Source organism: Monodelphis domestica, chromosome 5 (genome assembly GCF_027887165.1).
Source record: "Monodelphis domestica isolate mMonDom1 chromosome 5, mMonDom1.pri, whole genome shotgun sequence".
Taxonomy (NCBI): Eukaryota; Metazoa; Chordata; class Mammalia; order Didelphimorphia; family Didelphidae; genus Monodelphis; species Monodelphis domestica.
In genome coordinates, this window is record NC_077231.1 from 61,168,524 (window position 1) to 61,196,062 (window position 27,539).

Genomic DNA, 27,539 nt, shown 5'->3' on the forward strand with positions numbered 1-27,539 from the left:
TTTACATTTTCTTCCTCCTACAAAAAAGTATGTGTATATATTAATAAAAGATGTTATTTATATCTATATCTATAGATAGATAGATAGATAGATAGATAGATAGATAGATAGATAGATAGATAGATAATGACATTCTTCTTTTGTAAGTGGTGGGAATATGGCTCAGATCTAAACCTATGATTTCACAGGTATACAGGACACTAGGGGAGGAAGAACCTGTTACCCAAGTAGGTCAGCAGGTTTTTCTTAAAGTTTTGGGGTCTTGCCTGGAGCATTGGTGTCAAACCCAAATAAACAGAAATAGGGTTCATTAATTCATGTGGAAGTATCTCGGTGGGCTGCTTATTGACTTAGTTTTAAAATATAATATTGTCTATATTTGAATGTATTTTATTTACTTAGTTAAATCTTTCCCAATTACATTTTAATGTGATTTGGGCAGTTCTCAAGAGTGATTTGGATCCTATGTTTGACATAGAGAGAACTTAAAGGACTTGCCACCATTGCTCAATCATTCAGTTTTGGGGTAAATCATGAACTCAGGTCTTCAGAAGGCTTTGAGGCCAGCTTTTTATCCACTATACCAGGTTTCCTTCCGAAAAATCTAAGAATCATATGATGTCTAAAATGAAAGGGATCTTCAAGGCCACTGAGTTCAACCTCTATATTTTATAGCTGAGGAAAGTAACAAGAAAGGAGGTGCAGGAGTCACCCCAGATCATACAAGCTAAGGGACCCTACCAAGACATATACTCAGCTCTTAGGCAAGTAGAATGGTGTAAAAGTAGATAGGTAACTGTTGAAGTCCGTTAGACTTCAGGCTAGGTCCAATCCTACTTAGGGACCTGGTAGTAGTGTGGTTCTAGATTAATCACTTAAATTCTGTTGCTTCATTTTCCTTATCTATAAAGTGATGGAGTTAGACCAAACAGCCTCAAACTTCTAAATATGAAGCTATGGTCCCCTAACTAGGAAAATATTTTCTTCTAACTCTAAATCCAGGGTTATTCCCTCACTATCCTTTTATATCACAGATGACATCAACTACAACATCCTTCAGAATTTAATGTTTTCAGTACTAAGACTAATAATGACACACAGCACAGAAATTACAAACAAAGAACTGAAAAGCATAAAGATTAACCTTTGGTTCATCCCTTCGGACTCCCATACGTCCTCTCCTTGGTCTTCTTATCACCTTCGTTGACCTGTAGTCAGTCTGGCTGTCCACAAGTGATCCTACAGAATACCGAAGCTCTGTTGAGGTATCCAAGTGTGTCCTATGTTGGGGGGAGAAAGAATTGGCTAACCATCATGAATTCAAAAGTCAAGTAACATTAAAATGGCAAATCCCTGACCACTGCTGAAGTCACTCAATAGTGTACTATCTCCTATAGGAATAAATATGGTATTTGTAACATCAGAATTAACTACTTGGTGCCACACTCCTGATAGTTGGTGTTGTTTGGTTCATTTTCAGTCATATTCTACTTACTCTTTGTGACCTTTTTTGGAGTTTTCTTGGCAAAAATAGTGGGCTGCTTCATCATTTTCTTCTCCAGTCCATTTTACAGATGAGGATACGTAAGCAAATGGGTTAAGAGACTTATCCAGAATTACATAGCCAGGAAGTGTCTGAGGCCAGATTTGAACTCAGGAAGATGTCTTCATGACTCCAAGCCTGGCACCCTCTCTACTGCATCACCTAGTTGCCCTGTACCTTGGTACCATTTAGTAAATTACTATTTCATTGACTTAGTTTATTTAGGACTGTCCAGCACACAGGACATTACCTGAGGTGAAGAGAGCCATTTGTGGATTTTAGGTTGATTCTAATTGGTTTAATGAGTTAAATATGATTATAATTCATATTTTTATAGAATTACTATGTTTCAAATTCTTTTCCTTACTACAAGATGTTGTAAAAATAATAATCATCATCAGAAAGGTTAAATGACTTGCCCAACAAAAGCCAAATAATAAATGTTATAGGAGAGATTTGAACCCAGGTTAATGGACTCACACATCTGCTTTGCATGGCTGCCTTTTTGGAGATTAAATATACATTCTAAGAATAACAAGTTTATTCTCAGGGAATACTTTCTGTACAAACATTCCCTGAAGTTCGATAAAAGTCATTTGATTACTTTGATTTCATAATGAAAATGTAAAATATGAAAGTGCAAAGAAGAAATAATGGTCTGAAAGTTATTGTTGCTTGAAAGAAAATTTTTATTATCAATTTAAACAGAAATATCCTCAATTTAAACAATCATTTAAAAAAGTCATCAAGTAATACAATTCTCTTATACCTTCCAAAAAGGAAACTGCCTTTCCTATAGCATATTATACCTAGCTGACTGTTTGTTGGATTTGGGGAAAAAATATAAAGAGAAAACCTCAGGGTGGAGGCATGTAGAGGTTGGTGGACACAGCTTGCATGCTACCACAAGCACAGGTCATTAATACTGAATGCTCACGTATGGTGCACTCATAGGCGCACAAATCTTGAGCTGGAAGTGTCCTTAGAGGCCATCTAATAAACTTTATCATTTTAGATGAGCAAAACTAAGGATGAGGGAGCTTAAGTGACTTGCCCACCAACAACCGAAAGTCGCATTGACAATCATATTTGTCAGCTTGTTCAGATTAGAAATGTTCACTGCTTAAGTATAATGCAATTGTAATGGCTTCCTTTGCATGAGAATATTATTTTTAACACCCCTGTGATTTTCTAAAAGCTATGTCCACTCCTGGAATGCACTTTCTCCTCAACCTCCTGTGTCTTAGAATGCTCAATTCCATTCACAGTGCTTTCGCTTCAGTGCCATGCACAGAGGAAGGATTCTTGATTTTTATAATGTCTTGAAGCCTTTGGCTATTTGGCAGAATTTATGGACCCCTTCTCAGAAAAATGCTTTGAGATGCATAGAAAAAATACAAAAGGTTACAATGGAAACAAATTTTGTTGAAATACTGTTATCACCATAGTCAAAAGTAAGTGAGAAGATTTGGGTTCAGAAAAGGAAGACTTGATCTCTCACGTTATTAATATTCTCTCCCTAGCCTGAAAACATTTTTATATATTTGATTGGCATGTGGTCATAGATGGGACTTTCAACATCTCTGTGCTTCATCTGTAAAATGAGGACATTGGTTTTTATGACTTCCAAGGTCCTCTGAGCTGTTATTCAGTGATGATCTTATGATCTTATATATTCCCCACCCTCTTTTCGACAAGGAAACTGAAGCTTCTTTTTCTCTCAAGTAGAGTATAAGCTCCCTGAGGACATAATCTTCCTCATTTTTGTCTGTGTCTCAACAGGGTCCATCTCAGTTCCTTATGTTGTTGTTGTTGTTGTTTTCCCCTTAATCATGTGTTTACTTTATTTTCGGAATTCTTAGTGAGAAACTTGCCTCTATCATTACATTTTACCCTTCTCTGTAACTTAGATTCTTGGAAAAGTGTAAGGGTACTAAAAGATGAAGTGACTTGCCATGGGGCACTCAATCATTTGATCTCAGATAAAGGTGCTGCACCCAGATCTTTTGAGAAGGTGGTTGGCTATTAATTCCCCCAAATGGTCAAGGCAAAGGCTTATTACATGATTAATTTACTGAATAATATCTGGATAGACCACTGAACTTGGAATCATCAAGACCTGAGTTCAAATCCTGACTCACATCCTTATTTGCTGTGTTAAATTGGGCAAAATCATTTCTCCTCTCTATCTCACTTTGCTCAATGGTAAAATAAGGAAGATAATAAAAGCACCTCTTTTACATGGCTGTTATGAAGACCAAATGAGATAACAAATATAAAGCTCTTTGTAAACCTTAAAGTTCTATGTAATTGCCAGCTATTATCATCATTAAGATACAGATTCAAATATAAACTGCTACTGAAAAGGGTAGCTTCAACTATTTGTGAATTAGCTTCTTTTTTTACATAACCCAAGTAAATTGTTGAAATGGCTGATGAGCAGCTCCAAGTTATTTTTTCTTACTCACTGGTTTTATTTATGCATAATTTAAGATGCTCAGGGCTCCCTCATTTTCGTTGCTGGATTTCAATAGGACAAGACAATGTTGGGGAAAAGTTTTGGTTTTTTTTGTGGTAAAAATAATCTCTTCTAATATTAACTGCAATTAAAAAGAGAATCACATCTGGCTCCCCTCAGCATAGTGGGAGTAATCCTTGCTATATCCTTTTCTCTCAAAGTCAAAGGAAAAGATTTCATTCCACCTCTTTTAAAAACTATTTTAAACCTGTTCAATTGGGGCAGTTAAGAAAAGCTTACAATCAACTTGCAGATGGCACTTGTTTAAAAGGTTTGCTGCAAGGTTAATGATCATTTTCTTTCTGAAAAATGAAATGGGATTGTTTTAGATCTTCTAATCTTTTTTTTTTAATTTCTGAATAAGAAGGGAGCCCAAAGAGATGAAAGCTCGACTGCTTTGATCATGAAAGTCTCAAAGTTGTGGAACAATTCCACAGTGAGTCTTCACATTAAGGAGACCATGCTGGCTTACTACACGTACTGTGTTTATACAAAAATGGCAACCAGCCCTCTGGAAAGGGTACACTGGTCATGCATGTATTTTGCACTCAGCAGACTCCTAATTTACAAGAACACAGCTGAAGAAATTCCTCAGCTCTCTGGTTATATCTAAATGAAGTGGAAGTTATTCCAATCTTCCCTGCTCTCCACTCAAAAAATAAATAAATAAAAGAAGAAAAATGACCAAATCCAATGGTATTTCACACTCACCAATGATTTATATAGACTCTGGAATAGGTACATTTGAATCATTCTTGTCAATGTTTTTTCTTAGTTTGTCAATAAATACAATTCTATTTTGGAAGGAATGTCAAAATGATCTTATTTATTAGTAGTATTTTTGAAGGGGGTTGAGGTAGCAATATTTATTGTGGTGTATTCATTTCAGATATATCTAACTCTTCATGGCCCTATTTGGGGTTTTCTTGGTAAAGATACTGAAATAGTTGTCATTTCCTTCTCCTGATCATTTTATAGATGATAAACTGAGGTAAACAGGGGTAAGTGACTTGCCTAGGGTCAAAAAGATAATAATGTCGGAGACCAGATTTGAACTCAAATAGTTGACCTTTGGAGTACTCACTTGATGTTGGTTTTCCCCAAAATATCACTTTTCCAAACAGTTTACTTCTAATGAACACAAATCCTAACATAAACCACTAAAAATATTATGCTTGTTTTAGCCAAATATGTAAAATTTTACATAAGATATAAAACAACAATAATTAATCCTATGATAAATAAAACATATTGTAATGCAAATATTTAACAATTATTTTTTTCTAAAGAAGCAGAAGAATGCAGAGCTGAGTACTTCACATCTCTATTTAAAGAAACTCTTGCCTTTTTTTTTTACCTATGGCAGATTTAATCTCAATGTAAACATTTCAACAATTTCTTCTGTAAAAAGGAATTCTTTATTCCTTTTTTAATTTAACAGGGGACCTGGAGGTCCTCTTACCATAGAGATGTGTAGTGATTAACCAGACCACAATGACAGGAAGTAGAAACCTTAGAGAAAGGAAAGAGAACCACAGAGACAGGAAGGAGGAACCATAGAGATGGAAAGTGAGGTTGGAAAAAGGAAAAAAAGATGGTCAGTTGCTGACAGTTAGGGGTGGCAGTTGCAGGGAAGTTGGCTGCTGGGAGTGAGTTGGTTGGTGGTTGGCTTTAGTTGCTGAAATATAAAGGCAAGACTGAGCTTACTTAGAGGGCTTTTTGAAGTTAGCCTTTAGAGGGCTTTTTGACCTTTTCTAAGTTTGAAGGTGGCTGGTCTTCACTGACAGACCTAATTGAAGTTGGATTAAACATTGATTAGGATGGTTTCGATTGGGCTGGATTGGGTTGGAACTTTGTGAGGTAGTTGTTAGTTATAGATAGATATAGGTAGTTTTAGGTAGTAATTATAGGTAGTTATAAGTAGTTATAGGATAATTAGTATAGACATTAGGAAATTTTCCTTCTCTACCTCTTTCCTATATTTCTCTTCTTTACTATATTCATTTTAACCATATTATTTTACTATCTCTATTTTAATTAAACTAAATTGTTAATTTTTAAAAGCTGCTATTTTTTTCTTTTCCCTGGCTTAAAAGGATAATATTAATTTACAACATTACTATATTCTCATTAAAACTTAAATTATTTAAAGCTGTTCTTTTATTTTGTTAAAACTCCTAATTTAACACTGACACATCCAAGAAGTTATTTATTTTGACATACAGATTTCTGAATCAGCTACAAAGGTTGCTGAACAGAAGACCATTAAAGAAAGGTGTGAGGTATTTTGTCTAGGAAGGTTTTTTAAAAATTAATATGCCTTAAAGTATAAAAGTTTTAAGTTTTGTGTTGAGTATAATGGGTATAACTGGGATGAAAATGGGACAGAAAAACATTTATTAACTCAATGTTTTGGTGTCTGTGTTGTGGTTTGGGGAGCCAGCAGAAGGGTAACAAGATTTTATGCATATACACATAAGCACACATATCTAAATCTATCTATCTATCTATCTATCTATCTATCTATCTATCTATCTATCTATCTATCTATCTATAAATTTTAAAAAGCTTGATGTTAATTTGTAACAAACTAGATCAATTTTTAATTTGAAATTACCTTGATATTGTAGGTTCAATCAAAGAGCCAGTTCTTATTTTCAATTGGTCTAGTTCTGACCTCAGCTTTTCAATTTCTTCAGCTAATCTCTCCTAAAGATCAAAGAAATATTACTCAGACAATATAATATGCACATTACATAATAGCAATCTACAAATTAATATTTCAAATGCCTGGCTCATTACTTCTGAAAATAGGGACATTTGTCAAGCATATTATTTATGACTGTGAGGCAAGACAGTTAGATAATGATAATTAATTTTTATAATTTTATAGCAGGAAGAAACACAGATAGAAAGTGTTATATCCTCCCATTGCTCTGTCTCTAGTTAGAAAATTATCTTTTCTCTAATCAATTTTCTCATGTATTTCTTTTTTATCTGTCATGTTCAGCATTGCAGAACTATCCCTATCATTGGAATTTTGTACCTGAGTCCACTTTTTTGGGTGGGGAAAGGGAAGAAGTAGAGTTTCTTTTACTATAAAGCAAGAATTAAAGTTCATAGACTTATAGTTTTAACGTTGGAAAGGAATTCAAAGATTTTCTAGTTCAACCTGATTTTTTAGCTGAATGGAGATCAAAAGGAAGGGCAAGGATTATGTATTTTCCTCATAGTAGATATCTTCTGGGCATATCACATGCTATTGCTGCCTCCTTCCTCAATCCCTATCCTTTATTCAACCCCAAATTCCCAACCTTGAGGGTCCAATTATTATAATAGGTCTCTTCTAGGGTCCTGCTTTCCCCACTACTGCTCAAACACACCAGAATGTAAGCAGGGTGAACTCTTTCGATTGCCCTTCTAAGAGTGGGATGCCAGTGACAGCAATTACTTAGGGCATTTACTTAGTGCCAATGTTGCTATAGGTCAGTTATCTCACCCGTGACTCTGATGGTTTCTCTCTTCCCATCATCAATCATGGTTTTGCCTCATTAGAATTACCTAGTTATGTCTCTGTTCCCTTCTATGGTTATTTTGTACATGTCTTTTCTCATGTAAGTGCACTTCCCTGGAAGCTCTGTGAAAGCAGGATCTAAGTCTCATGAGTCACTTTTTCTCCAGGCATGGAAGGAATCCTAGATCTTTAAGGGGTATGGGATTAGAGAGCAATTGACAATTTTAACCTCATTGGAATGGCAAAATATGTCTGATGTCTGAAGACCAGCCTAGCTGAATAATGTGATATTTATCATCACAAAAATTGGCTGATCAATGATGAATCCCTTTGGCTGTGGCAACCCATGATGACCGTTATTATCTCATTTATGGGTTCTACATGGATTTCTCTATATATTTCAATGCAAAAACCTCGAACTGGAGCTTAAAACATCCATGTTCCTCTTCTTGTCTCCATTTATCTAAGTTCTTTCTTTCATGGAAGGCTTGGGTCAAGTTTTATCTTGTATGTAAAGTCTTCCCCAGTTTTATTTAGGCCACAGTAATCTCTCTCACTACTGAATTAAATATATAGCCCTTACTAACTATATAAGGCTTTTGGCACTTACTTCACCAATCACGTAAAAAGCAATTATTAAACACCCACTTAATATATGCCTGGAATATGCTACCAATGGATTGCTGTGTGTATATATCCTCTTTTCTCAATTAGAAAGCGAAGTTTTTGAGGGCAAGAATGTTTTAGGTATTGCACCTTTTTTTACAGAGACTTTCATAAAACAGGTGCTCAGCAAACACTTGCTAGTATTCTACTACTGACACTCAATTTATTTCATCTCAGTAATATATTTTAAATGCAATGTTAGTGATATATAGGCAATAAAATGTAAACTTTCCATACTACCTTATCATGTAATGACTCTTCCAGATTCTTTCTGAAACTTTCAGATTCTTGAATTAAAACATTCTAGAGGAAAAACAAATGTGACATCAATTGAACATAAGAATATGTATGCAAAGTCAGTGTCCATTTTTAGTACTTTAACTCACAGTTCTCTTCATAACCATAGATTCCTTAACTCAGATATTTTCACATTTTGGAAAAGCACCAGAACTCTGGTGGCTGAGCTTGTAAAATTTGGAGAGATAACAAACTCTGCTAGTTTCATTCAGATCACATGTTCAACTAGAAATAAATCTGTCTTCTATGCATCCTAAGCAGAACCAAAAAAATGAAGCATTCATGTTTATTCATTTAAGTTTCCCATAAAAATGAATGTCAAATTAAAAATGAAAGTGAATACATTTTTGATACCTAACGAAATGAGAAATCATCACACTCTACTTTCCTAATAGAATTTCTATTCTCTGGCTAATCTTAAATTGCCAAATTTTTATTGAAATGAAACTTGTACAACAAAAAAATTAGAAACAAAGATAGGTAGATATGTAGAGATAAAAATGATAGAAAGATAAATCTAGGTAGATAGAGATAGAAATGGACAGAAAGATGATAGACAGACAGACAGATAGATGAATGGATGGATGGATGAATAGATAGAGCTTAGATTTATATAAAAGTTAAAATCTTTTCTTAAAAAAATCCTTCAGGATAATACCAATTTTCCTAATTTATTATTAATCCAAATTTCCTAATTTATCCTAATTATGGAATTGCCTAAGGCAGTGACAAGTTTTGTGACTTGTTCAAGTTCATAAACCAAGTATATGTTGTGAGGTGGAACTTCAAGTTTTCCTGGCTCTTACCCTCGCTCTTTGTCACAACAAAAACATTACATTTGCAAAAGGTTTTTGTAAAAAGATGACTTCTTTATTGAGGTGGAAATTTCAGAATGACAAAAATAAGATGCACTGTACAATATCACACACATCTTTGTGATAAAGGCATGAGTCTGACTGGAAGCAAGCATTATACATTTTCTAAAATACTGACATTGTTGATAGCACAGCAGATAGAGCACTGGTCCTGGGTTCAAGAAGACTTGAGTTCAAATCCTACCTCAGATGCTTAGTAGCTATCTAACCTTGAATAAATCGCTTGACACCTCTGTGCCTCAGTTTCCTCATCTATAAAATGGAGATAATAATAATACCTACATACTCCCATGATTCTTGTGAGGTTCAAATGAGGCAACAACTGTAAAGGACATAGCATAGTGCCTGGTACATAATTCATGCAATATAAATGTTAGTTACCACCACTATTACTACTACCACTACTACTATTAGTATTGGTGGTAGTAGGAGTAGGAGTAGTACCAATTTCTTTTTTCTTCAATCTTACTTTTTGTCAATTCTAAGGCAGAAGAGTGGTAAGGGCTAGTCAACTGCGGCTAAATGACTTGTCTAGGGTCATGCAACTAGGAAGTATCTAAGCCCAAATTTAAACCCAAGACATCCCAACTCTTTGTCTGGTTCTCCATCCACCTAGCTGACCAATAATTCTTTCTTTAAAAAAAACAATTTTAGAAAACAGCAGAAGTAAGGAAAGAGTGGGAGTAATTTAGAAACAACTTGAGTGAATACAGTTCAATATGGATAAAATAAATCACCTTTGGGAATTGTGGAAGCTGACAGACATAAAGATCTGAAGGCATAGACATAATAGATCTATAACTGAAAGGGACCTAAGAGTCATCTAGTCCATTATGGAACCCACCCCCCAACAAAGGTGAAGAAGCAGAGGTCCAAGGTCAGAGAAGTTAAAGGACCAGAGGAAGAATTTAGAGCATGGAGTTTTCTGACTCAAGCCAATGTGGTCCTCTGATGTATCACATCCTATAAATGATAATATAAAAAATAACAACTCAAATGACTTCTTCAATTAAATATATTTTAAAGGTCTATTTGGCCATTGAAAAGGGGAGAGAAGTGATGCCCAACCTCAAGTTTTAAGTTTTAAAAAGTAGATAGGCAAAATTGTCAACTTGGTTTTTCAGCCTCTCTGTGTGTATGTGTGTGTGTATGTGTCTATAGAATCTATCTATCTATCTATCTATCTATCTATCTATCTATCTATCTATCTATCTATCTATCTATCTATCTATCTATATATCCATCCATCCATCCATCCATTCATCTATCTACATCTATAATGGGTCTCTGTTTCTTGGTCTCTCTGTCTCTATTGTTTTTGTTTCTCTGGGTTTAAATAGTTGTTCCTTGAAAGTGGATCTCCTACATACAGATCATGCATGTGACTATAGATATTGGATCATTAGGAAGTAGTACATCCAGTCAAAAGTAAAGATACACTGTGGAAAAATGGATGTAGTTTCTTTTAATCCAAAGAGGAGGCAGTTTCAGAGAATGACCCCATGTACCAGAAAAGAGGGCTATCTATTAACTCAAAAAGGGGCTCCTAATCAGTAAAATATCAATGATCCAAATTATCCCTTTGCCCCATATCAAGAATGTCCCAAAAGTCATAGGGTGGTGAAAAGGCTTTTGGAGTACCCTATAAGGACTTTACATGTACCCCAATATCACTGTACCCTTAAGTTTCAACACAGTCTTGCCAAGGACCTGAATTTATTTGTAGTAACGTACTCTTCTCACCTTCTCCATGATTTGAAAAGAATGTTTTGTAATCAACCTTTTTTTTATTATACCATCTATGTTAATACATTCAGAAGAAAGCTAATTCAGAAGGCTGATTGCTAACAAGAGCTTATAAGCCACAGTACTAGCAATATTTGTCCCCTTGAGTCTAGAAAATAGTAGTGACCCTCTCTCTGCGAATAACCCTGGGGAAGGAGTTAGAAAGCTGGGCTTGAAGAAATCATCTCAGATTGATTGCTATCTGATGATATTCAGAATAAATGCTGTTGGAGAAAGGGTAGCAGGAGTATTTGCTCACTCTTCCCAAAGATTCTTTCCAAGGAGGACATCAGGAAGATAATGGCTGAGCTTCCCAAGGAAGAAAGAGATTTCATGAAGGTAGAATGGTTTGGGGGTACCATTCCAGCCATGTGGGAACATCCAAGCAAATGTAGGGGAAGTGGAGATGAAGAACTCTGTATGAAGGAAAGCAAAGAGGCTGATTTTATTTTATTTTTTTTAAACCCTTACCTTCTGTCTTTGAATCAATATTGGGTATTGTTTCTAAGGCAGAAGTGTGGTAAAGACTAGGCAATGGGGGTTGTGACTTGCCCAGGGTCACATAGCTAGGAAGTGTCTGAGACAAGATTTGAACCCAGGACCTCCCATCTCTGGGTCTGACTCTTAATCCACTGAGACACCCAGCTGTCCCCAAGGAGACTGGTTTTAATAGACTAGAGACAACAGGAAGAGAATTTATATACAATAAGCTTGGAAAGAAAAGGCATTTTGAAGACATAAAAGTCATACAATGATTTATATTTTATTCTAGAGGAAACAGAGAATCACAGGAGTTTATTGAGACCAGGAAAGATATGATTTCATAAGTTCTTAAGGAAAATTACTTGAGCACATATATACAGTGTATGGACTGAAACAAAAATTAGTTGAGCACATGTATGGTTGATGGATTGGACCAAGGAAAGACTTGAGGCAAGCAAGTAGTATTTCTGCAATGAGATAGGTAGAAGAAAGTGGCTGGAAAGCATCCTAGAAATCACTAGAACCATCTAAAGTTCACACCAACAGGAGAGTCAATGACATCTGGATGTGTATCACTAAGTAGGATAAACAGATGTCCTTTTCCATTTGTTTTACCTTTTCCTCCAGGGCTGCCATTCTTTCTTTCAAGTGAAGCTGCAAACGTTCATTGGATTCCGTCAAAAGTCGATCTACGGTGTCTGATAACCTTTTGTTGTGTTCCTCATTCATTTTTTCTCTTTGTCTAGCCTTAAATTCAGGAAGGGGGGAAAATCCAACGACAAATGTTGTCAGCTTCAGTATGAAAACTATCTTTCTTTGGTTTATATTCAAAGTTGAAATTTGGATAGATTAATTGAAAACATTTTTATCGAGTCCCTAAAGTGGGTTAAACTTGTCTGTTGATGAAACTGTCAAGAACGTTTTTCATTAGGATGCCCATAGCCTGCCAAATGTGATTTAATTAAAACCTTCAATAAAAATCAATAAAAAGCATTCTGTGGAATATTAAACCCAGAACTGGTAGGAGAGAGTGATGGAAAAGGATCTGTACTTTACATACTCTTTGGAGTTCTTGGTTCTTCTCTTCAAGCTGACCTTCCAAATGCCTCATCCGCTCTTCAATGTTACCGTGTCTCTCCTCAGCCTGTAAAGAAAGAGGAAGAGTTGGCCGTAAATGCCACGCTTTCCCAATATTTCATCTAAGGAAATCGAAATAAAACATAAAGCAAGCTACTACCAACTGCAAACTTAGTTTTCAAAATTGAAACTTTATTTAAAACAGGCAGCTGAACAGCATCGCTTGAAATGTGTCAGCTACATAGGCCTGTTACGTCCAAGCATCAGCAAAACATTGGAGTTCTTTATGAGCAATGAAATCAGCCAAATGTAGCATGCAGACTGTGCAATTTGAACAGAAACCTGCCATTGGAAAACTTTTAAGCTCCTGAAGCACTGAGCTGAACGATGGTTGATTATCAATAACTAAAAGAAAACCATTAAAATATTTATAAACGAAAAGAAAACAAACCCAAGAAAAAAAAGAAATGAAACAAAACAGATGGAGTCTATTTAGCAATAGAAAGTAAAGTCCAGTAGGACTACCTTCCTACGTATGGAGATCAATTCTTGTAGTTTAGCTTCCATAACATATTGATAATCATCAGATGAGGTAGAGGAGGTTGGATCAGACTAACAAGTCAAGGAAAAGGAGAGGGACAAAATTGAAAAAATCAGAACTAAGGCACACTGAACAGAACACAGCACAGAATGCTTAAAAGAAAAATGTGACTGCAAATTCAATACTTTAATAGACAAAATTTTGTGGAGAGAACTACACTGATATCTGGTGGATACAATGCTGTTGATGTATAGAAATGAAAACAATGATATGCTTAAAAAATAAAGAAAGCTATTGACCTACTGATGGAGGTTTAAGGTTAGTGATGATTGGCTGATATGATTACTAAGGAATGATTAAAGCAACTCTGATAGACTCATGTTATAGCTCAAATTATGGGAAACCAAACACCAGAATATGTCTCAGAGGCTGTTATAGGGTCCTTAGGGGGAATAGTCCCCAATTATTTGAATAGGATTGGAAAAAATGAGGTCTAATGCTGTATGCAAAAAAAAAAATGAGGTCTAATGCAAAGTAAGTGACCCAATTACAAAAGAAATTCCTATTTTTTTGAGCACAGCCTCTAATTTTTCTAAATGAAACAAAAAATCTGGGCTATAAAAATATAATTATAAAGGATGAAATATCTTTTAATTGCCTCAACAATATACTTAGGAAAATTCATGAAATGAGTAGAGTTTGGGAATGCACATTATGGCTGTCCATTTGAAATATAATCTTAGGTTCGCTGGTTAATGCCACATAATATGAAATTTTCCTTTAAAAAAGGATGTCAAGTTTCCATTTTGCTGAGGACACACTGATGCAATGACATCAGGGAAACGTGTCCATAAAAATCTACTTAATCACTCCAATGAATAATACAGGAACCAAATACTGCCCTGACCTTGTTGCTCTCAGAGTAAGGACTATTCTAAAAATGAAAAGATAAAGAATAGAGCACATGTATGCATTCTTCTCTGCCAGGGATCTGGAGAGTTCTATCACTTTGGAGGAAAATGCTAGGTTGCCACAGATACAATGTGTTCAACACATGGAATGCTATTGAGAGCTGTGTTTTTATTAGTATGTTATGTACACGTTATGGCTATAAATATATTAATAAACATTGTTTCTGAAATCACGGCTATAAATGGCTAGAGGACCCAAAGAGACTAAGTAGAAAGGTAAACAGTAAATATTTTATCTAAATAACAAGCTTTTCCCATCCAGACCTAAAAATGGGAAACATACAGGTATAAACAAAGGCATCTATATCCCTATACATGAATATGTAATGCAAGATTTGGAATGAGATAGTAACCTAATTTAACATGATATCAAACACAAATGACTATTTCCTCCACAAGGCACAAAATCATTTCAGAATAAACACTTAGCATTTTAATATTGATATAGGTAAGTAAGAGACAACTCAACATTTGCTGTTTCCAAGATTTTTGCTCTGCTTCTCATTTCCTTCTTAAAAAAAATAACAAAGAAAAACATAAAACAACCAACCAAAAAATTCTCTAAGAAAACCAAATATGTGAATCTACTACATTTACAAAGTTGCGAGTATATATTTGTCATCACATTGTCAGAATGGCAGGATTTCCATACTTCATGTAGGCTTTAATTAAGAATAAAGTAAATGAATTGAAGTTTGGGTGGTATTTTCAGTTGTACAGATATAAAAATGTCTTTTAGTCACTAAAACCATCATGTTAAGGGAATGTTAATAGTTCTAAAAATACCTAGAAGGAAATATAATTATGTCAAGAAAAATGGAAGAATGAAGGCTTCCAGGTTTTGAAACATTCTTGGTAAAACAAAAGCCTTTCCATAGTCTTTGATATCTTATTATTTCCCATCTTATCTCACAAAATCATATCAACTTAGAAAATATGGAAGGAATAACAAGGGTACTTTATTCACACAACATTGCAGGGAACCTTTCCTATATGTATCTGGCTTTTATGTAATTGTTTACATAATGTAGGTTTTTCCATTAGACTCTGAGCTCCTTAAAAGTAGGTACCATCTTTAGGCTTTCTTTGCCAGGGCTTAGTAGAGTTGCCAGAGTACAATTGGTGCTTGATAAGTGTTTATCAACTAACTATTTAATAGTTTTGTTAGAGTGAGTTTTAGCACCACGATTATAACTTGGATATTTGGTGGAATATTTGACACGCTGAGTATAGTTTAATCATATGAAGAAAATTATTAAGTCCTAAGAGTAGAATGGATGAGGATCTAAGAATGTGTAAGAGTATACACAGGTAGAGGTCAAATCTTTAGACTTATGAATTATATATAACAAAGTCTCTAATGAATCCTCTGAAGTGGGTACATATATTCAAATTCGGAGTATTCAGATTTATAATTATGTAAATAAATATGGTAACTGGTTGAAGGCCAATGTAAATATGCAGGATGAATTCCAATAATGTGACAACTTGGAGGGTTTGATAGTTTCACTAATTGGGAACTAACTATTTTATTTAACACTGAATATAAAAAGTTATTTATTTTTTTTAAAAGTCACAAAGCATTTTTAAACACATTCTATGACCTGGGCACTCTATTAAATCTACAAAATACATAGAAAAAGCAGAAAATAATCTAACTTATGGTTCTTATCATTTAATTGGAGTGACCACGTATATATAATCCAATTTCACAAGAAAAACAGTGACTTAATCATAAGTAGTCTTAGACAGGAAATCCTTAGCTTACTTAATAAAAAGACCAAACACAAATCTATTACCAAACCAATGTTCATTGTCCCAGAATCCTGAGTCAAGATTTCTTCTTTGCCTTCCATCGTGATTCCTACTGATTTGTGTATAGGACATGCCATCTATTCTTGATTGCAGGCTCCTAAAGAGTAGGAACTTAAAAGCAAAATCTCTAGATTTCTAGTGTGCTGGCCATTTTGGGCAGGGAGGCAGTTGTGCCAGTTGGAGGACAGGATCTGTGATTTTGTTGCAATAGGAAATAACTGGTGTAGAAATTTTGTTTACTGATGCAGATCTGTAAGTTATGGTTTGAGAAGTTCTCTAGCATAACAAGAGTTTAAGAAAACTGCTCATACTCACCTAGTGAATATGTGCCAGAATCAGGGATGCAATATAGTTCTACCTGACTTCAAGTCTAGCATTATATCCAATAAATCACGGGTTTATTTTCCCCATACAAAATAGGTATTATATAAGGACTTGCAAAATGCAATTGTAATAAGTTAAATAACATTGAAGTAACAACCGAAGTGTCAAGATAGGGCCAATTTATTAATATGTTGATTATGGATCAACATAGCATTTGATATTAGAATGGGGCTTGGAGATTAATGTCACCAATTAGTTTTAACATCTCTAATGTGGAAATATAAGGAGCCATTTATTAGAAGTTACACTTTGAAGAGGAATTGTAGAAACCAGAGGAAAAAGTTTTATAGAAATCGCAAAGAAACAGAAAGAGGTAAAGAAGAAGAGCTATAGTAGAATAAAGATAAAAGAGACTAGAGAAATGATGAAAGGTGAATGAAATATATTGGAAATTTGGTCAAGATAACAAGGTTGAAGCATAAAGACAATGGACTAAGAACCAAGGGAGAAATTGAGGAGAAATTTCCTGAAAAACACCATTGTTTAGTAGAAAGAGCTTTGCAATTGTGGAAAGGAGAAACCTGGTTTTGAATCTCACCCTCTGCCACTTTCAAAGTGTGTGAGCATTGACAAATCCTATAATCCAGGTTTAGCAGGGTCAAATCTCAATATATTTTTAAACATAAAGAGTAGGCAAACCATATCAAGTGATATAGGAGTACTTGTTACATTCTACTTCCAAAAATATCACTTCATATAATGGTTGTTTAGTCATTTTTCAATCATGTCCAACTCTTAATGACCCCTTTTGGACTTTTCTTGGTGAAGAAATCATAATTGATTCCTTATTGGAATTACTTTTTGATTATATTGTCAGAATTTTCATTTTAATAATTTTCATTTCTATTAAACTGTCTTCTTTTGTGGACCTTGCAAAGGAGATGGAGAATGTCAGCAAGAAAGAAGAGATAAGAGAAGCAAGGACACAGCTGTTCACTTGCTTCAACTGGGTCCAACTTTTTGTGATTCTGTCTAGGTTATTTTATTTTTTGACAAAGAAGCTTGAGTATTTTTCCATTTCCTTCTCCAAAATAAAGAAACTGAGGCAAACATAGTGGTCTATAGTCATATAGATAGTGAGTGTCTGAGGTGACATTTGAACTCACGTCTTACTGCCTCCAAGTCCAGCACTCTATCTACTACACGACCTAAGTGGCCAAAGATCTTAATTTCAGGAAAAAAAAATTCACTCCAGCAACCCATTAGTGTCTTTTAAAATGAATATAGTTCAACAAAAACCAGATTCTTTGGGGGTATAAATGGGATGAAAATGGGAATAAAGTTATCTTTTAGGTTGTAAAGATAAAAGAGATCCTAGATTTAGAATTGGAAGGGTCTTTAGAGGTTATCTAGCTCAATTTTTATCATTTTACAGATGAGCAAACTGAAGTTCTGAAATGTTCAGTTCCTTGAACAAAGTCAATAAGGGGTCAATGTAGAATTTTAACCCAGATCCTTTGATTTCAAATCCATCAATCTTTCCATTGAATTATGCTGGTGATAACAGAAACTATTTTGCAAACCTTAAAATGTTATATGAATATCCGCTGCTAATTTGTGAAATTATAAATTATTTTGAAATAGGTGGTAGACATTATGATATTTATAATAGGACATGTTTTTTAAAAAGAATTACATATATTACTTCTATCATGGATCAATGTTTAGTGCTAGATCTAAAATCTAGAGTGTGACATTTCAAATCCAGCCTTTGACACTTACTAGCTATATGACAGGGCAAATCACTTAAACTCTCAACTTCAGGTTCAACTCTCCAATGAGGGAGATGGTCTAGGGACCTCAAAGGTCTCATATCTTTAAGTCAATGGCCCAAAGATGAATCTATTATTGGTCTCAGAAGAAAAGAGGAATTCTTTCTAAAGACTATGACAGGAATATGATAGCCATTTGCAGTTATGATGGCTAATATGCTTTAAAAAGGTTGTCATGGACAGTAGTCATAGTTATCTGTTATTTGTAAGTTATTTGTAAGGAGAAAATATTATACAGATAATTATTAATGTCGAAGAAAATTTTCTTTATATCCAATTGTCCTGTAATGAACAACCACTGACTAATTAATAAGTGCATTCTTTACATACAAATATAATGCTCCCGACTTTTCACTGCACATGTGAATTTTTTTATCATTATGGTGATTGACTTATTTTGCTTCATCCACATTCCCATTCAGACATCCTCCTTAACCAAAAGCACTTTTATGTGTCTAGCTTCAGATTCAGAATCAGTGAATGATCCAGCCATGGGCAACTAATTTCTCAAGTTCTAAAGCACTCAGAGTTGTTTTTATTGTCATTGCTGGTTTTTAACTCTTCTATCTGTTATCTGAGGATTGACCTGGAGCATCATTCAACGGTGATGGAGAAGCTCATAGTAGCTAATCACAGGTTGCAAGAAATTATTGAAAGACAATTTTAAAAGAGACGGGGCATAAGGACATCTTTCTAGAAAAGAAGATTGGCTGGTGATATAATTAGAATAAAAGAAAAGGGATAGATAGTGCCACACAGACCACTGATATGTTAGCAATGTCAAGAACACATGAAGAAATTCCCTGGCTGTTTGAGAGGATCCCCTCCTACCCTCCTTCTCACAATTTCACACAGAAAAGCAGGAAAAATTGAAATCCATTGTTCAATTCACTTCAACAGACACTTGTTAAAGAACCCCTTGTGTACAAGGCAATGTGCCTGAAAGGGCACATTAGCCATTATGTATATTTTGGATTCAGATTTATAGTAGACGCACATCCATAAAATTTCATATGTACACAAGATTTCTTTTGATCTTTATGAACATTTTATGAAGCATTAGAACTATCGCTATTCTTCTTTTACACAGGAGTAAAGTGATGTTCAGAGATGCTATGCCACTAATTCAAGGGCTAAGGGTTAATCAAATAATAATAATTACATGGCATGAACCAAAGTTTCACACCAATTCTAGGGCTCTTTTGGGCACATAAGATTGCTCTCAAGTTTTCAAAAATGTCTTTAATAGTTCAAATATTTCATTTCAACAATTCTTGTTTTGTGAAACCTCTTTACCAATGGTTCCCCCCTCCTACTTTTTCATTCTATGTTAGAATTGATATACTAAATAGGCAACTGGGCTTAAATGACTTACCCAGGATCACACAGCTAGGAAGTGTCACCTATCTGCCCCTACCAATGTTTTCAACACGTCACTTGATACTCATTAAACTCAATGTCAGTGTCTCTGGAGATTTAGCCAAATAAAATTATTTTTTGACTATCTAAGAGTCAGGCTACTGTGCTCATAAATCAAATCGGTATTCTAAAAAAAACTAGATAAAAACAAGTACTTTCTGAAGCGGATTCCTTGATATTTGATAGTAAGATGTAAAAATAGATTTTATTAGCAGTAGAGTGATTCTAAAAGCCTAAAATAGGCAGCTTCTGCTGAAAATACAGTGACAGTTCCACATTAGACAATCTTCAACACCCTTGTGACTTTCTTTAGTATATAAAAATCACTCTTATGTAAATCGTGTTTGGAACACTCAATATTTGTATCCTTTTCTGTGATGATTTAACAAGTTTGATCAGTCTTCTTGCAGAAAGGAACTGATTGCCTTAATAATAAGTTTGATGATTAACACTGCTTCATGAGTGAATTCCAAAGTTGCTGTATCCAATATGCCACATATACAAGTGAAGATAATTATTGTGGTTTTCTTTGTGATTTTCCTGATATACAAAGAGCATCATGAAGAAAGCAATTAAGATTACTAAATGATTTTTGAGGGGTTATTGTTGTAGGTTGGTAAGACATTGAAGTATGTATATCTATATATTTATCTCTAAAATCTTAAATTGAATTATGTTTTTAATTTATGATTAATTTAAATTATAGAGGCTTATAACATTTTCAATCCCAGGGAATATAAATTCATTTAAATAATAATCATTAGCACTAATATGAATAAGGTACATAATCTTCAACACTTTGATACCCAGTGATCATGCTTAGAACTAGCAATCTGAAATTGTCTTCGAATAAGGAAAACAGCATGGTGAGTCATGGCTTTCACTGGTTTTGAACAGGATTGGTTATTGAGTGTCGTACCTTAGTCAAAGCTGCAATTCTCTGAGCAAGTTCAGCCTCTACTTCTGGTAAGGTCTCAGCTTTCCTCATGGTCTGCTGCAACTTTTGCTCAGCCAACTCAAGCCGTTCCTGTAACTGTCTGTTCTTCTCTTCCATCTGAAACCAGAGGGAACCATCAACAACTTATGAAGATTACTTTAAGAAATGCAACACTAGATATATATGCATTAAAAGATGCTAAATTGGTATCTGCTATGGAGTTACATGTTGCCATGTAAAGCTGAAATTCTGTTTTTAAAAACTATCCACATTTCCATACAGAAAAATAACATGCTCATACAAGAGGCAAAGTTCTTACCCAGCCTTTTATGAAGGGGGTTACCAAGTAACAAAGCATATACAAGAGATAAAACAAAAACAACCTTTGATACTATGAACTGCTATGCAATGCTGTAACATAGTCATTTTAAAGGACCTCTACTATACCCTAATGAAAAAAAAAAACAAACACATGAAACAATTCTCAGATCATTCCATTTTGTCCCATCTTCTATTGCAAAGGGTGATCTAATTTCATAGAAACCCATCACCAGAGCTAATTTAGATTAACCTGTATCCTTCCAGAATGGTGAGACGTCACAGACATTCCTGAATAGAACTTTGACATAGATACTGAACCTGACGTAGGATGGCCTCCTTATTTGCCAGCTCATTTTCTAGTTTATCATTCATGTCATGGATGGAGGTGGATTCTCTCTGCGCACTTAAATAACGCTTCTCAAGAGTGGTGATTCTTTCTTCCATGTCTTCTTTTTGGGCCATCGCCTAAGGACAATAAACAATAAACAATAAACACTGTAGTCATTAAGAGCATTAGGTGGCAACGGGAGATGTAGGGAGGAAATTTAGGTGACGCAATAACAAAAGTTCAAAATCAGAATTTATAGCCCATCAATTGGGCAATGGCTGAACAAATTGTGGTATGTGATTGTGACAAAATTCTGTTGGGCCATTAAGAAAAAATGAGCAGCTTAAATTAAAAAAAAAAAACTTTGAAAATGCTAATTGAAATAATGAAGAGTGAAATGTGTAAGACCAAGAGAACATTATATGCAGCAGCAGGATTAACATTTGAAGACTGTCTTGTGGATGTCCACCTCCAGAGAAAGAACTGACAAACAGAAACATGAAAGACATGATTTACAAATACACATGTTTTTGCTGGGTGATGCTTTCTGTGGTGCAGGGAGGGGATGCAAGGGCTTAAATATCAGGGAATAAATTCCATTAAAAACAAAGTTTTTGAAGAATTTATGTTTCAATGCAAAAATAGAATGTGTGTAGTAATGGAAGTTATTTGACTGACTAATGAATAAAGTGAACTCTCCAGTTTTCAAACAATAAATACGAGCTCATTTAAGATTTGCTGCCCCTCTGTGTCCATTTGGATTCATCCCACGTCAATGGTAACACCATAGCCCACAACCCTCTGAAGAAATAATGGAGCACATTTGCAAATACAATAACAGCTGTCCACTACTGTAAAGCATTAGTAACAGAAAATGAATCTGGCTTCGAGCACTCAGAAACAGAACAACCATTTGAACAAAGGCCAAATGCAAATCTAAATGGTATGATGAAGAAAGGTCACAGATCCAAGTCCTTCAAAGAGCTGATGTAGCCACTGACTAAAAACAACATGTTCATATGTTCTAGGCATGTGCACAGAAGAATTTTAAATATTATAGTGTTTTCTTTGGTTTTGATGGTAGTCACCCAATGAAACGTATTCCTATAGAGATAGCTGCTAGTACAGTAGATAAAGCACTAAGCCTGGAATAATAAAGATTTGAAGTCAAATCCGCTCTCACATACCAACTGGCTGTTGTATGACTGTGGGTAAGTCACTTTGCCTCTGACTACCTCAGTTTCCTCAACCATACAATGAGGATAATGACAGTACCTACCTCAAAGGGTTGTTGAGAGGACCAAATTTGATCATTATAAATCAGTTTCCAGAATGCCTGATGTATTGCAATTGTTATATACTTATTCAACTGTTAGACTTAGCTATTCTGATCAATAGTCATCTACCACAATTTCAAAGAATTCATGATGAAAAGTGTTATCCATCTCTAGAGAGAGAACTGACAAACTAGAGTGCAAAGTGAAGTATAATTTTCATATTTTGTTATGTTTATTGCCTTTTTAGTAACAGAGCAAAAACAGGAAATACGTTTTGCTTGATTTTCTATGTATACTTGATATTTCATTGCTTTCCTTCTCAGTGGAGGAGCAAAGGACTGCAGGACAAGAGAGAATCTAAGGCTAAAATTAAGGAAAAAAGGTTTAAAATAAATAATATTTAAAAAAGGAAAAAAAAAACACTGTTCATATGTTTAGCTTTTAGTTTTATATATTTGTATGAATTCCACAGAGAGCTTAGATGTCATACTGTTCACAATCAGATTTGACAAGGAAAGATTTTCTACTAATTAACAATTTTCTATTTTTGCTTTTGTTTGAGTCACATATCTTCCATTATGTGTGTGTCTACACACATACACACATACATATAATTATATTCTATTATTAACTCCTTCATTTAATCAAGAATTCTCCCCCTAGCTGTAGTAATATCTCTTCCATTCATCTCTATTTTTAATGATGTAATCTTTTTTTTGCAAACCTTTATTTTTAGATTGTGTATCCATTTAGAACTTATTGTGGTATAACATTATCTTTTCAATTCCCTCATTTCTGGGGAAGAGGAATAAAATCTCAAAAAATTTAAACACATTTAAATTTTTTTTGAAAAATTTCATCATTATAAATGACCTATTTGATCAGTTATGTATATATATGTATATATATATATATTTGATTATCCTTGCTTGTACATATGTTTCTAAAAAATAGCCTTAGTTTTCCATTTAGCCATCAAAGAAAGCCCTAAAAGCCCTAAATTACAGTCAACCTTACAAACAAAAGGAGACAAGGAATGGATAAACCAAAATAATAGGAAATCTTCCAAAATTTACATTAGATATTGAACTCTATTATGAAAATCAAGAAAGCTGACATCTTCTAATTGTTTTTCCCACTAAGCAAGCAAATCTAATTTTATTTCTTCTACTAAATGCCCCAAATCAGAATTAAAGAATTACAAAATTTCAAAGTTGGAAGAGGCCTCAAGACTATTTAGTCTAGCATGTACATAAAAATAATTCCCAGCATAATCTTCATGGCAATTAGTCCGCTGACTTCTTCTGGAAGACTCTTAAGTAAGGGCAATACATTGCTTCATTGCAACCCATTCCATTTTTAGCACCTTTTTTTCCTTATGTATAAATTTGCATCTTTGAATTTATGGTCCATGACTCTCCTCACTGGAACCAGAAAGGACTAATAAAGTCTAATTCCTCATTTTCATGATAGCTTTTCCAATTGAATCAAGGTAAAAAAATCTCTATTTCCTCCTATTAATCTTCATATGGCAATAACTCAAAACATTTAACTATCCTGTGTGCCCTCTTAGGGATACTGTCCAGGTTATCATTGCCTTTCTTAAAATGACATACTAGATCTGAGAATGTTAACTTTTATCTATATTCTCCTGTAACTTTACTTATCTTTTTAAATACTTCCCATTTACATATTAATTTGGCATTAGTGCACTTTTGAATGTTGCTACCTATTGATAATATGTTTGACATCTCAGTGATAGTGGAGAGTTGACCACAGAGCCCAAAAGAAGGAATAGCATTGTAAACCACCTACTATGTTATATACTGTAAAGACAGACAGATAGACAGAGACAGAGACAGAGAGAGAGACAGAAACAGAGAGAGACAGAGAGAGAGAGAGAGAGAGAGAGAGAGAGAGAGAGAGAGAGAGAGAGAAAGAGAGAGAGAGAGAGAGAGAGAGAGGAGAGAGAGTGATGTGCTAGACAGTGTGTGAAGCATTTTACAAATATTATCTCATTTGATCCTCACAATAATCCTTGTATTATTATTGTCCCCATTTTACAGTTGAAGAAATATAGACAGGCAGAGGTAAAAGTGACTTGTATAGGATTATAGGACTAATAAATATCTAAGAGTGGATTTGATCTCAGGTTTTTCTCCAGTTCCAGCTTTCTCCAACCACTGAACCAACTAGCTTCCTGGATTCATGCCCTGTCATTGCCATATTCTGACTGCATGGCCTTAGGGAAGTCATGTCACTTCTGAGTTTTCTAGCCCAGTGGCATACCAAGTAGAAACAGATTCCTGAGGCTACATATTGACCTAGAAAACAAAAAAAATCAACATTATCTATGCTGTAATATATTTTATCTCAATAAACATTTCCCAATTACATTTTAATCTGATTTCTGTAGCATTCTGGAATGTTGCAGCTCTAGTGCAGGTTGCAGGCTTTGAGTCTAACAACTCTGATCTAAGTAATTCTCAAAGATTATATATTGCAGAGAAGGTGTCTAAATGTATTATTAGGAGTTTTCTAATCTGGAAATTTACCATATAAATGAAATACAATCCATATATTAATTATTTTATTATTATAATTAATTATTATATTTATTATATATATTATTATTATAATAAATTAATAAATATCCTATAATGAGAGGCCTTCATTTCCAAGCTGATGGCACTCTTTATAAGGAGCAAGTATACTGACACCAAATTCTGGCTGTCATCATAATCCAAGCATCACTTTCCTCTTGGTACTGAACATATTACCTTACAGTCAAAATTGGAATAATTTACTTGCTGAGTATTAATTACTTAATAATGATGATAGGATCCCAGGAAAGTATACCACATAACTATATGATCACATTGTATTAATACCATCAGGAATCCATAGACTAGAGAACTGGATGAGACCATAGACAACTCATCTAAACTTTTTATTTAATGGATATGGAGACCTACGTCAGTGAGGTCAGTGATGACCAATGTAACTTAGCTAGTAAGGAATCGGGCCAAGATTCAAACCTGAGTTCCTGACTATAGATTTTCTTTCTATTATGTTTGCTTCTTGGATTTTTTTTCTACTTAAAAAATTATTAGCAGCAACTTTGTTTGCTTCTTTTAGAGGGCTTACTCTTGTTAATAATGTCATGTTTACTTTATAAAGAATACTGGAGTTACTAAATTAGTGTTATGGTTGAAAAAGAATAGATTTAACACCTTACTTTCTAGTTCAAGAGTTTTCTTCCTCTAATTCTAGCAAGAAATAAATTTGGCAGAAGGACCAGGAATCTCTTTCTCTTGCTTAAAAACAAATGGGATATCAACATTCACCAATCCTAGAGCTATCATCTATATGGACACTAGACAACATTCTATCTGACTTTATTTTCTTTCTGATGCAATGATCCATGTGAGAGATTTGGTTTTTCACTGCAGGCTGTTTCTATAAATAAAGTATGGATTCACAAGTCAAAGAAACAGTTCTGTTCTCTGTGTCATTTGGAAGAGCTAAAATAGGAAGCTATAACTATTCACTGAAAACAGCAACCTTGAAAAAAGAGGAGGAAGGAGTAGAAGGGTTCAGTTATATTATGGGCTGTTACACTCATGCTCTGGATCCCATCACAATGAAATTACTCTACTATTTTACTTTTAAAATGCTGACCTGCTATAATGAAAATGCACCTGCAGACTCATGCAAGTGGAATTCAATCTAATTCTATTCCACTTTTATTCATTTCCTCCTTTGGACAATGTGTTTTATTCACCTCTTTGGGGCATTCAACAACAAAGACAGCATGATATAGAATTAAGTGTATATAGTAGTAGTAGTCTCTCAGTAATCGAGAATGACGATTGTCTTTGTGTGTTTTTGTGCACAAAGACACTTGTGCGTGAAGGAGATTTAAGTGGAAGAGTTCATGCACAGAGACAGTCCCACTCTCTTGGCGTTGGAAGCCTGGGTCCAGTTACACGAAAAGTCGTTATACCTGGAGACTTCCTCAGCTGCATTGGATGGCCGTGTTGTCTTTTGTGCTACAACACGCCCTGAGCACTCCACAGTGCCTTGCTGTGTCGCCATCTCAGCTGTTGAACCTTCTTGTTGGTTTCTTCCATCTGTTCAGCGGGAGCCATTGTGAGGGTAGCCATCAGGTCGTCGACCCCTGGTGAACTAGGGCTTTGTTCACCCAGCATGTGAAGAATTAAGTGTACTGAGAGTGCTAAAGAAGGTCTCTGTTCAAATCCCAGCTCTGTCTTACTCCTTATCAGGCTTTGGGCTAGTTCCAACTTCTCTGGCCCTCAGTCTCTTCATTTTAAAAATTCTTGGATTTGACAAAGTGATAACAGTTGAAAAATGGTAATTCTATGATATAGTTCAATTCGAAAGGTTTTTACAATGTGTGTATGTGTGGGTGGGTGGGTGGGTGATTGGTTAGCTGGCTGTTGTCCTTCATACTCAAAGAGAATCTAAGTGGTATCACTAAAAGATATCTTTTGATTTGCACATGAACTGAATTTAAGTGAGTCAGAGCTGTACAAAGTAACTAGCCTCACTCTCTTCCAAAGTCACTGAAGTACAGTGATAAGGCAACAATGAGGATAACTGAGGATTGATGGCCTGGGATGCAATGGATGACCTTGGCTTCTTCCATGTTTGACCAAGCTCTAAGCACTCTACAGTGACTGCTCCCACAATTGCCATTGGGTCAAATTGTTCTTACCCACCTGTTCATTTCATCGGAGGAAGTTCCTGCATGCTTGGGTTATATACTCCCCTAACTCACAGATGGATTTGAATCCTGTTGTTTACCCTCAACCTGGTTTAGCGTGTCTGCCAAGAAAGTTGACCAGAGGGAAGCTGCTGTACATCCTACAGTTGCTTGAAGCCATAGGTGAGAGGTAACTGGTCGTTGAACAATAGAGGAAGAAAACTGCCCTGAAAAGGACTCGGCAAGTCTTCACATCAAAAGTACTAATTGGGGGAAGATGATAGAGAAGG

General features: G+C 34.9%; 1 protein-coding gene across 21 annotated transcripts in view; it reads right to left on the reverse strand.

The window, feature by feature from the left end:
• PPFIA2 (PTPRF interacting protein alpha 2) overlaps nucleotides 1–27,539 on the reverse strand; it is a 654,901-nt gene that overhangs the window by 103,293 nt on the left and 524,069 nt on the right. For 13 of the 21 annotated variants that reach the window (XM_056798566.1, XM_056798564.1, XM_056798565.1 and 10 more), the window contains 7 exons: nucleotides 21,237–21,383; nucleotides 20,580–20,714; nucleotides 12,742–12,825; nucleotides 12,297–12,428; nucleotides 8,482–8,544; nucleotides 6,679–6,770; nucleotides 1,145–1,280 (listed from right to left, as the gene is read on the reverse strand). In XM_056798566.1, coding sequence (XP_056654544.1) covers nucleotides 1,145–1,280; nucleotides 6,679–6,770; nucleotides 8,482–8,544; nucleotides 12,297–12,428; nucleotides 12,742–12,825; nucleotides 20,580–20,714; nucleotides 21,237–21,383 — 789 coding nt within the window. Of the gene's footprint in view, nucleotides 1–1,144; nucleotides 1,281–6,678; nucleotides 6,771–8,481; nucleotides 8,545–12,296; nucleotides 12,429–12,741; nucleotides 12,826–13,283; nucleotides 13,371–20,579; nucleotides 20,715–21,236; nucleotides 21,384–27,539 lie in introns of all 21 variants that reach the window. The other 8 variants (XM_056798558.1, XM_056798561.1, XM_056798559.1 and 5 more) reach the window with 1 other exon arrangement.